This window comes from Leucopleurus acutus (genome assembly GCF_964270905.1).
Source record: "Leucopleurus acutus genome assembly, chromosome: 21".
NCBI lineage: Eukaryota > Metazoa > Chordata > Mammalia > Artiodactyla > Delphinidae > Leucopleurus > Leucopleurus acutus.
Window position 1 is genome coordinate 25,845,299 of NC_139163.1, and position 12,346 is coordinate 25,857,644.

Below are 12,346 nucleotides of genomic sequence, written 5' to 3' on the forward strand. Positions count from 1 at the left end.
ACTAACATAAAAGGGTACGGGTATTTCTAGTATGACTTTCCTCTGATCTCTAAACCAGCCTTGCATAAGGCAGTAGGCTAGTGACAACCATCACACTGGTTCTTTACGAAGCAATGTAAACTATGCTTTTAACATACTGTTACCAAATCCAAGCTCCTACTGCCCGCTGCATGGCAGGCCAATGAATCAAAAGATGAGTTACTGAAGCAAGGAAGAGCAATTTTATTCGGAAAGCCAGCGGATGGAGAAGATAGTGGCTTTCTTTACACTAAAAGGGGAAGGGGTGTGGCTGACTGCTGCAAACTTCTTGGGGCCATAATTCTTTGTTCTTGCAGCCGTCCACTAGGTCAGGTCAGGATGCTCCTATTAGCCTCCAACAAGGCAAACGTTCTCTGCTCTGCAACTTTTTATCTCTATATGAATGGGAAAGGGTTACACCTTTAAAGGTCAGAGCCTTGAGGATGGGCTCTCCCGCATATTTCAGGCTACAGGCACCATTCTTTTAATTATTAAGCTGTAGCAAAAGCAAGAGAATACAAAGGTGAACGTAAAAGCAGCAGATCCAATATGAAGTCACATTTGTGCTTCTCTGTTACAATAATACCTGTAGTCCTTGCATACACCCATTTTTCTAATGGGAAACAGCTTTGCTGAAGGTTGACTGACGTGCCCCAAACCATCTAGTAAACTGAAGTTGGTTTTTATAACCTAAATTTGGCTCCCAAAACCAGTGCTAAATCAATGCTTTCTAACAGGGTGGTTCTAATGCCTAGTTTTCATCTGCATACAACAAAATTATACTATTTATGATATACTAAATTATTTTATAATGTGATATGCAAACTAAGGGCCATCCTTATTCTGGGATTGTGCCTTTCTTACTCCACTGGTATTGAAGTGGCTTTTCTTTTGAAAAACGGTATGAGCTGGTAAAGATTTTCTTCTTCCCCTGTCAAAAGAAAAAGCGCGGGGCGGGGGGAAAAATATCTGACCCAGGAATTTCAAAAGTCAGGACCCAATACCACACCAAACGGGGTGGGGGGGTAAGTGCGGAAGCGAGGGTCTTAAGTCTAAAAAGCCCGCGTTTGAGGTCCACAGACTCGGCGAAGGAGCGAGAACACTGCAGCCCCGACGGCCCGGAGCTGAGGCCCCGCCGGCGGCGGTGCGCGCCCCGCGGAGGGAAGGCCCAGCGGCCGGGGCCGGCGGCTAACACTCAGGGACCGTCAAACCACTCGCTAGACAGGGGCGCTCCCGGCGCTCTCGGCCTCCGCCCTTCGAAATGCCGCCGGCTCCTGCGCGGTCTCCCACGGGCCCTTAGCCGGGTTTACAGTCCCAAGGGGAGCCGGGGACAAAACCTAAGCGGTACGAGCGCGCGGTGACAGTCCAGTGGCGGCGGCAACCTGGCGGCGGACCCAGAAGTTAGACCGCTCCTTAGTCAAGGAGCGCCGCGTAATACCCGTTGCAGAACTCAGAACTCTCGCGATAGGCGAGACTGGGATTCCCGGAAGTGATTCTCCGGAAGCAGTATGGTTGCTTCCCTGTCCTGGCCAGGCTCAACCCGCTGAACCGCTGACAACATGCAGTCAGATGATGTGAGTCTTGTTGCGCTGCCACCCGGGTTTTATGAAGTGTGTCTCGCTCGCTTTAGGAGACTCAGAAGCCACCTACTCAGCTGGCCCATTAGCGTAGGGTGGCTCCGGAAGCGAGGCTTCCAGAGCCCTGATTTCCGAGCGTGGGGCCCTCACGTGTCTACCCGGACACTTCGGGGTTAAGGGGTCAGGACACCGCCACCTCAACCCCCAGGGTCGGTGTATCCAGGCCTTGGTGCCTAGCAAGGAAGGACTTTGCGTATGGTCCCCTGGGGACTCGGGAAGCGGCGGGGTAGGGGGTGGGTGGCGGCCTGGGGGACGGTACGGTGAAGTTTAGACACCAAATTTAAGCATCCTGTTCAACCACGTGCACCGTACTTTTCAACCTGCTTTTCCTGTGTTAGGTTTTTTTTTTTTTTACGTTTGCTCCACTCTCTGCCCGCGTCAAAATTTTGGAAGCATCCTAGACTTATTCGTTTAGTTATTTGTATGAGATATATTCAAGCGCCTACAGTGTGCCAAGAGTAATTACTGGAGATTTGGTTGTTATTAAGCCAGGCAAAAGACCTCTATTTTACTGTAGCTCTGGCGGGGGAGACAGTAAACATGTGAACAAATTAAATACAGTTGAACCGTGTAATACTACTATGAAAGAAACATCGGGTTGATGCGGATAGGGCTGATGGGGGAAGGTTTCTCTGAATAGAAGGTATCTGAGGCGAGATCTAAAAGATGAGAAGGAACCGCCACTGGGGGCTGAGGGAAAAGCAATCAATCTGGGCAGTAAGAACAGTAAAATACAAAGATCTGGAGGTAAGAGAGAAGGAATGTGGTAAAGGACATTAGTGTGACTGTGTTATAGAAATCAAGGGAAGAAAGGTAGGGAGTGAAGTTGGGTATCTTTGCAGGACAAGATCATGTAGAGTCTTGGAGGAGGTGTTTTAAGGCTTTTTTTAATGAGAAGTGACATCTGATTTACGTTTGTGAAAATGTCTCTAGTTGTGTGAAAGGCTTTCGAAGGAGAGAAAGAATGAAAGCAAGGAGACTAGAGCATGATGAAAGTAGCTTCAATAAGGTGGGAGTGGTTATGAAAAGAAATGGATGAATTAGAGATCTGTTTTATCATTGTAACCGGCAAGACTTGGTTATGGATGAAATGAAGAAGGGAAAAATCAAGGGATTTTTGGATTTGAACAAACCATTCAGTGGTGGTTTTATTTATGGAGGTGGGGAAGACTAGGGAAGGAACCCAGTATACTTTTGAGAGGTGTGGAATTGAGAGCTCCATTTGGACCTGTGAATGTGTTTGATGCCTTTTAGATATTCAAGTGGAGATGTCAAGTAAGCAGCTGCATATATATACAAATCTGGTGCTCTGAAGAGAAGTTTGACCAGGAGATGACAGTTTGGGAGTCATCAACCTGGAGATGATATTTAAAGCCACAAACCAGAATTAGCTCCTACTTCTCCAGTTTCATTTCCTCTTACCTGTTTCCCACCATCCCCTGCCAAACACACATCCTGTAAAATTCCAAAAAAGTTGTTCCATTCTTTAATGCTTCTTTGTGTTTTTCCCTTTAACTACTTCAGAGCCTTTCCCACTTCCTCCAGGCAGCTCACGCAAAGGCTCTCATGCTGTTACACACCTCTCCTGTGGCATTTAGATTGCTGCTTTGTGATACTTTGTTTACATCTCTTTTTCTGTAGCTAGAAAGAAAAAACTTTTTAAGGATTGTACCTTCCTTCATTCAGCACGTGCCTGAGTGCCTCCTGTGTGTCAGGACTTTGAAATGTCAGTGTCTTACATAAGTATTAAGTGTACAATAAATGCTGAATGAATATAGAGCATATGAGTTAGTGGAGGATAGCAACAGAGGATCTTCCTTGTCAATGAGGTAAAATCATGGCATGTGTGGTACGTATATCCAAAAATCTAGTAGTGTGTGACAACGATGCGTAATGACCACATTACGTAAAAAAAAAAAAAAGTCACTACTATATATATAATCTCATATTGTTTAAAATATACATGTAGGCATGCTAGTTGGTATAATATACAAATTAAAATACTACGAAATTGGGGCTTCCCTGGTGGTGCAGTGGTTGAGAATCTGCCTGCTAATGCAGGGGACACGGATTCGAGCCCTGGTCTGGGAAGATCCCACATCCCGCGGAGCAACTAGGCCTGTGAGCCACAACTACTGAGCCTGCGCGTGTGGAGCCTGTGCTCCACAACAAGAGAGGCCGCGATAGTGAGAGGCCCGCGCACTGCGATGAAGAGTGGCCCCCACTTGCCACAACTAGAGAAAGCCCTCACACAGAAATGAAGACCCAACACAGCAAAAATAAATAAATAAACTAATAAACTCCTACCCCCAACATCTAAAAAAAAAAAAATACTACGAAATTGTATCTCTGGGCAGTAAGGTTATGGTTATCGCTAATTTGTATTTACTTTTCCTACAAGAATCTGTTATTTGTGTAAAAAAACAAATAAATCAGACTGTTTTACAAAGCATTTCTTTGTCCTCTCATTCTTCAAAGACTCATTTCCTCAGTAAAGCAGGGTGCTGCCCTAGCGCATTGTTCTCTTGGATTAATATGGCATCTGCTAGGTAAGAGCAATTGAAATGGGTTTCTACTTTGTCTTGCAGGTTATCTGGGATACACTAGGAAACAAGCAATTTTGTTCCTTCAAAATAAGGTGAGTCTAGATTTTCAACTTGGATACAGATTCCGTCAGTTGCCCTCTTGGCATCCCATCTTAGAATCTTTGCTCTTTTCCTCTCATTCTAGAACCAAGACTCAGAGTTTTTGCAGAAATGAATACAGCCTGACTGGACTGTGTAATCGGTCGTCCTGTCCCCTGGCAAACAGTCAGTATGCCACTATCAAAGAAGAGAAAGGTAACTCCTCGGTTTTAACTTCCAAGAGAAGTACTCAACAGCTTTTAAAAGGATATTTTTTAGTCTCTCCGTAAATAATAATAAAACTATTTATCCTGCAGGACAGTGCTACTTGTATATGAAGGTTATAGAACGAGCAGCTTTCCCTAGGCGTCTCTGGGAACGGGTAAGACTTAGGACATAAAATCATGACGACCGTTGATCAAGAGCAAAAAGGCCACATGCTTTTCTCACTTCCTTGACCACGTCTACCTTAAATTCTTGGAGCCGTCCTTATTAGGCCCCATAAGTGTCGTTAACAGCGAAGACTTAATATGACCCTTGCCCTTCAAGCTTCCTTTCTGTTTAACAGGTCCGGCTTCATAAAAACTATGAGAAAGCACTGGAACAAATAGATGAAAATCTAATTTACTGGCCCCGTTTCATTCGACACAAATGTAAGCAGAGATTCACCAAGATCACCCAGTACCTAATTCGAATTAGAAAACTTACACTAAAGCGGCAGTGAGTACTGATCGTTCATTTATTTGTTTTTAGATTACCTTTCCATGCATCTTATTATGAAGCTGAGATACTGTGAAACCTCTAGTAATGTTTTCTGTTAAGTTCAACTTTGGGTAATTTTTTATGACATGCTAAGCAGCAGTAGCTTTACCACAGATTAAAGTTGTGCCCTTTAATTTTGCAGGATTTTAAAAACAGTAGACTACAACTTGATTATCAGCTTCAGAAAATTGTCTTTTTAACCCTGAGGGAATCCTAAAATTAGGGAGTTGAAAATGATCTTAAAAATGTGAAATGGAGTGTAAGAACTTTACTGTGGGTTCACTGAAAACTTACTTTTTTAAGTGATATGAAATCCACAGAATTAATTGCATGCCGTCTTTAAGGAGTGATAGGCCCTAATTCATTGTGACTGCAGAGAAAGCTAGAGATGTCAATCTTCTGTAGAAAATTATTTTTTCTTATCTTGCGGAAGCATTAATCTTTAGCATTGTAAATGCCCTCAGAAGTTTCAGGATGCCTAAGGCACCCTGAAACAGCCATGTATATGAACAATGTCAAATATATGTAAAAATGCCTGACTTTTTATAGCATTAACTATCTAGAAAATTTTATGTAATCTTGCTATATTTAGCTGAGCCCTACAAAATCAATTCCAATCCTTTTTTTTCTTCTATCTTTTTTTTTAAAGGAACGTGTAGAACATGTAATTGGGGTTTCTGATCATGTGTTTTATTTCCCGTAGGAGGAAACTTGTTCCTTTGAGTAAGAAGGTGGAACGGAGGGAAAAAAGAAGAGAGGTAACTTATTCTGATAATCGTAGGTTCTGTATTTTCATTGAGGGTAGGGCTGTAGTCAGGTAGTCAGGTCTCATGAGAACGATTCAGTCACTGCTGTCTGTGAACCGTTCGGGCCCTAGATTATGGACAACAGTATTAGTTGCATATGCTATCTGATATTCCATATCTGAAGATTATGACTTTCAGGGCAGGTTAAAATGTGGGTACTTTGGGGGTATGTGTAATGGAGAACAGAAAAAATACCTTAAATAGAGATCCACAACTCCTTGTCTGAAATTCTTCAGGTCACATTTAGAATTCTGGTATGTTGCCAATCTTATGTTTTACATATTACCCTCAGCCAGCTTTGAGCATTCTCATTAAGCACACTAGTAGCTGTGCAGTAAAATATAACAATGTTTCACTAGATGAATCCACACTAGATGGAATTTAAAAAATGTTTTTTTAAGGAGCCTCATGTCAGTTCAGGTCATATTAGGCATCTAAACTGGGTTTTTGGGGTTCTGAAATTGCTGGTAAGGGATTAATAGGGATTAATTGGGATTATTTGTTTCTTTGAAGTAAACTTGTCAGCTTTGTTACTGAAGTAGTGAACAGTGATGATAATATTTTGCTATCCATGGAGAATCTAGTCAGGAAATTCCAGCCTTTGTCATAGAGAGCAGTCTGCCAGTCCACCTCATGAGACCTCACTCAGGCTGAGTATTCTTATGCTTTTAAGACCCAGAAATTAGCTTTTCCTGACAAGTTCACATTTTCAGTAATTCTAGCTATTTGCTTTGCTTACCATCCTTCCACCAACAGACATTTACCTCATCATTTGTCATATCCTATCAAGGAATAGCTTTAATAATCTTGATGCTTTTGTTTCCATTAACCACATAGAGTTCTGTATCTCAAACCTGTTATATCATTCGTCTCCAAACTTATTTTTTTGGTGCCGAAACCCAGGATTGAATCTCCAAACTTTTTTGATCACTCACCCCATCAGTAAAATTTTTGAACATATGCTCCCCAATATATTACTTGTAAATGTTATTATACATGTATATTTGCACCAATAGGTGTATTACAAGTAAAAGTTTGTGATGTAGTGAAGTGAAGGTTTGGTTCTCAGCAGTGTAAATTTGCCTTTAAGCGCTGTTATAAGTGAGAGAGAGCTCAGAGACAGAGAGAAAGGAGGGCCTTTTTTTTTTTTTTGCGGTACGCAGGCCTCTCACTGCTGTGGCCTCTCCCGTTGCGGAGCACAGGCTCCGGACACGCAGGCTCAGCGGCCATGGCTCAGCGGCCATGGCTCACGGGCCCAGCCACTCTGCGGCATGTGGGATCCTCCCGGACCGGGGCACGAACCCATGTCCCCCGCATTGGCAGGCAGACTCTCAACCACTGCGCCACCAGGGAAGCCCAGGAGGGCATTTTTGAGTGCCTGCATTTAGTACTTGCTGTTCATTTTTCATTCTCCACCACCAATTATGCAGACATTTTTGTTTAAATCTGGCTAGTGAGTTTTCATCCTCCCTGAGTCAAAACAGGCATTCTTGCAAACCTTTCAGAAGAAATCAAAATTTTCTATTTTTACCAAATAAGTTTGAAGCCCTCTGAAATAGATTTGGAAGATTTTTAAATGGGTTAGAAAATGGCGTTTCCAAATTTTTTAAGTGTGTGATTGCAGCTTTTATAGAAGACACGTTTTCAGCAATGTCACATATAGATGTAATCACTTTTTTAAATGTTCTAGCCACAGAACAAGGTTTTTTTGGAAAAACAATTCTTTCAAACTCACTGTTAAAATATTGCCTTTCCTTTGAAAGAACAGTGAGTGTATTTATTTTTTAAAACTTCTGCTACAGAGGCTTCCCTGGTGGCGCAGTGGTTAAGAATCCGCCTGCCAATGCAGGGGACACGGGTTCGAACCCTGGTCTGGGAAGATCCCACATGTGGCGGAGGAACTAAGCCCGTGCGCCACAACTACTGAGCCTGTGCTCTAGAGCCTGCGAGCCACAATTACTGAAGCCCGTGCGCCTAGAGCCCTGCTCTGCAACAAGAGAAGCCACTGCAATGAGAAGCCCGCGCACTGCAATGAACAGTAGCCCCCGCTCACCACAAGTAAAGAAAGCCCGCGTGTAGCAACGAAGACCCAACACAGCCAAAAATAAAAACAAACAAAAAAACTTCTGCTACGTTACATACTGCTGACAGCCATCTGTCATCTTAGAAAAGGTTGACAAATCTGGAACATTTTTCTCTTTGTGAAAAATGCATGGTTCTTTAAGTTCTACAACTCTTTTTAAAGTACTAAATCATTAAATAACCAGCATACATCTTTAAAACTACTACTCCCTATCTTATTGCAAAGTATTCAGTATCATCTGTAAATCCACTTAACCAAGCAAATAGCTATAGGCTGCAATAATCTGAATAAAGGAGTGAGGCCACCACTTTCAAACTCTTGTGCAGTATTTTTTCCCTTGGCATATCTTGCTCACTGTAATGTGACACACAACTATTTCCTTTATGGACAGAGTCAAGGCAGCTATGTGAGTGTGCATAAAAATGTGTAATAGTTAGGGCTTCCCTGGTGGCGCAGTGGCTGGGAGTCCGCCTGCCGATGCAGGGGACACGGGTTCGTGCCCGGGTCCGGGAGGATCCCACATGGCGCGGAGCGGCTGGGCCCATGAGCCATGGCCACTGAGCCTGCGCTTCTGGAGCCTGTGCTCCGCAACGGAAGAGGTCACAGCAGTGAGAGGCCCGCGTACCACCAAAAAAAAAAAAAAAAGTGTAATAGTTAATATCTTAAAGAAAAAAATATACAAAAAAGTTTTGAGTATTTGCTTGCTACATCTCAGTGGATCACCCCTGAGGTGTGAGCACCCGCTTTAGAGAAAAATGTAGATCACAGTAACCTTCTAACTGCTCTGTGTGCTCCCAGTCTCCCTGCATTGTAATTGATCCTGTGCATTGTTCATCCTAACATAGCTTCAGTGTGTAACACTAACATTCTCTATGATTTTTACTCTCAAATTAATGCACAGTCTTTGGCAAGAAAGGCAGATTGAGGTTACATTTTTATGTTTTGTTTGTGTAAAGGTTGATACCATGTATCATTTCCTACAAAAGACCACTGAAGAGATTTTTTGATCTACTTTCTATCTATCACATGGAATCTAACACCGTTTTAGAAAGCATAAATGGGTGAAGGTCTCTGTTTCCTTTTCGCAGCTTTTATGGAGTCTGCTTCAGGACTTCTAATTTTCTGAGACACTTAAATGTATGTAGACCTACTTGCTTTGTGTATCTGTCAAAGAATTTGTAGAATTTAATTTAGAAATCTATTCGTAAGGGACCTCCCTGGTGGCGCGGTGGTTAAGACTCCATGCTCCCAATGCAGGGGGCCCAGGTTTGATCCCTGGTCCAGGAACTAGATCCCACACGCATGCCACAACCATGGAGCCCACGAGCCACAACTAAGACCTGGTGCAACCAAATAAATAAATTTAAAAAAATAAAAATAAATGATCAAACTATTTTTAAAAATCTATTCATAAAACCATAGGAATTTTTTTAAAGATACATATATCTGGTTGGACAGGCAGAAGTTCCTATTACAGTAAGAGGGAAAAGGGGATTACATCTTTCACATAAAAACTTGATTTCTCCCACTTCTACAGGCTGAAAAATGAGTCTAATGAAGTAAATGGGTTTGCTCTTTTTCTCTTACAGGAAAAGGCATTAATAGCTGCTCAGCTGGACAACGCCATCGAAAAGGAATTGCTGGAGAGACTGAAACAAGATACGGTGAGAAAGCTAGGAACTTTGGGGTACAGATTTTATTTTTTAGGTGGTAATATGCTAGGAAATGTAGGAATAGTGGGAAATGTGTTTTATTTTTAAAGATGCTAGAAAGATCTTCACCTTGATTTTATTACTGGAATAAAATAGATATCATATAGGCCCTGGCTTCCTCATTTTAGTTTCCTGATCAAGCACATAAAATACTTTAGTTACTCTTGATACTTCAGTAGAGAGACCTTTCCTTTTTTGCCATTATTCCCAACTCCCCCTCCCAAACACAACAACTCCAGATCTCTCTATAAAAGCCGTACAGTTTCGATCCTCCTGCCTATTCATCCTAGACTTTTAAGGTTCCTTAAAATGAATTTTTATTGTCTTTTGAAAAATTTGTCATTTACAGAAACAACATGAATAAAACTTACTTTTTCCTTACTATTTCCCCTTTATCAGCAAAATTACATTTGTTCCAATCCATGGGTTTTATAGACTATTAAGTTTTAAGTGATCTGGTATCCATCCTTCATAGAAGGTGCCTGTTTGGTATTAATCGCTGATTATTTAAATGTCAAATATGGGTTTTTGAAAGACACTGCTGGCTCTAGGCCTGACAATAATATAGTAATATTACTAATTATTCTTGTTTGATCACTGAGGAAAATAATATACTTGTTGGACAGTGGACTTCAAGCATAAGATCCAAATGTGGTTAAAGCTGACCCACGTTTATGTTCTTTAGTATGGCGACATCTACAACTTCCCCATCCATGCCTTCGACAAGGCCCTGGAACAGCAGGAGGCAGACAGTGGCTCTTCAGATGCTGAGGAAAAAGATGATGAAGAAGATAAAGTAAGCTTTGTGTTTTTGCTTTGTCAAGCAGTAATCTATGGGATAAGATCTTTTTTTTTTTTTTAATTTACTTATTTATTTATTTTTGGCTGTGTTGTGTCTTGGTTGCTGTGCACGGGCTTTCTCTAGTTGTGGTAAGTGGGTGGCTACTCTTTGTCGCGGTGTGCAGGCTTCTCATTGCGGTGGCTTCTCCCGTTGTGGAGCATGGGCCCTGGGCTCACAGACTTCAGTAGTCGTGGCTTGCAGGCTCTAGAGCGTAGGCTCAGTAGTTGCAGCGCACGGGCCCAGCCGCTCTGCTGCATGTAGGATCCTCCCAGACCAGGGCTCGAACCCGTGTCCCCTGCATTGGCAGGCGGACTCTTAACCACTGCGCCACCAGCCCGATGAGATCTATTTTTATGTAATTGAGAGAGAATATCATTTTCATTTCCCTAACCAAAATAGATATTTGGTTATTTTTTCCTATCATTTTTGATTAATTTGATTCAGAAGTGGCTGCTTTGTTCTCCAGGTTCAGCCAACAAACTATTTATGCATTGACAATTTGATCTTATTTATTAGCATTCTAAAATTTTTCCTGCAAGATGACAAATGAAGGGTCCTTATTAGCTGAGGGAATATAACATTAAGGAACCTACTGAAATTTACAAGGGGCTTAATTTTACTGTTAATATAGGGGAAGTACTTAAAGGGCAAATTTAACAAGTAGATTCACAATAGACTCACACAGGTACACAGATGTAACTTTTCCTAGTAGTAAACTATTTTTTAATATTTGAAATTAATACTTTTTGTTGAATGTGCAAAGAATTGTTTGCTCTTGTACTGTATATTGATTTTAACCATTTAAAATGAGGATGTTTTATCTCTAATGATTTAAATCAGGCATGAGAATTGATATCCCTGAAGTGTTTTAAATTCAGAAGTATTAAACTTGGAAATAAGTTGATTTTGCTTGCCTAGTAAGTAGACTCTCATTCTGTTTATGTTATTGATGCACTTATCAAAGAATAAAACCAGATGTCTAAGCTGAATTTTCATTATGTATCTTGAACATAATAGTTACATTTTATTTTAGGATGTGGGAAAAAGAGAGTTTGTGGAAGATGATGAAGTTGATGAGAGTGACATAAGTGATTTTGAGGTGAGGTTCATGGGTAAAAATCTGTCCTTTGGCTTCGGACAAAAAAGGGGGAGGGGAGTTCTGGTCACACAGAGCAGATAAATTCTCTAGTTTTAGTTCTAAATAGGCAGTATGGGGAATGAATCTAGCGTCTTTCCTATTTTTTTCCCTCCCCACATTAGGACATGGATAAACTGGACGCCAGCGGTGATGAAGATGAGGATGATAAATCCTCCAGTGAGGAAGAAGAAAAGGCCGTTGACACTAAACACAAAGGCAAAGCACCCTTGAAAGGACCTTTGAGGAGGAAAAAAGCATATGTAGAGATAGAGTACGAGCTGGAGACAGAGCCCGAGGCCAAGGCCAAAACCACGTGATTTCCCTTCAGACGTTTATAAACAGGACTGGACATTTTGAACTTCTTCCCTTTTTTTTTTAATCTTAAACACATACACACTTCTGGGTTTTGCTCTTTATCTTGTTTTTAACACAATATTTGTGTTTTTAATATTTATGCTACTTCTGTGGGGCAAAAAATATGGGAGGGAGTGGAGAAAAGCCTAAATTGTGAACAGAGTATTTTTATAGCATTGTTACGTGTGCTGGAGTAACAGCTTGAGCCCAAGAAACGTAACAGATGAGTTTGTGGGTGTAAATATTTCTAAATTTTAAATGCTACCCACCCGTTTCCTTGGTATCCTCCCCCTGCATTCCTCCCCCTCCCCCCTTTATTTAGAGATGTCCAGACTTCAATTTTTTCATGTTTTCTTTTCCCTACTTCTATG

At 41.6% G+C, this 12,346-nt stretch overlaps 1 protein-coding gene across 2 annotated transcripts; it reads left to right on the forward strand.

Moving 5' to 3' along the window:
* Positions 1–1,531: 1,531 nt before the first annotated feature.
* On the forward strand, positions 1,532–12,021 carry MAK16 (MAK16 homolog; the record flags this gene model as incomplete). Of its 2 annotated transcripts, XM_082863711.1 has the most annotated exons (10): positions 1,532–1,592; positions 4,244–4,293; positions 4,386–4,495; positions 4,597–4,661; positions 4,848–4,999; positions 5,745–5,799; positions 9,520–9,594; positions 10,328–10,438; positions 11,517–11,582; positions 11,744–12,021. In XM_082863711.1, the coding sequence occupies 10 exons, from the start codon at positions 1,578–1,580 to the stop codon at positions 11,936–11,938; spliced, it is 894 nt and encodes a 297-aa protein (XP_082719837.1). In that variant the 3' UTR covers positions 11,939–12,021. The 2 variants fall into 2 exon arrangements, with proteins under 2 accessions (XP_082719837.1, XP_082719836.1); XM_082863710.1 differs by lacking the exon at positions 1,532–1,592 and having other exon boundaries at positions 4,220–4,293.
* Between the last annotated feature and the right edge of the window lie 325 nt (positions 12,022–12,346).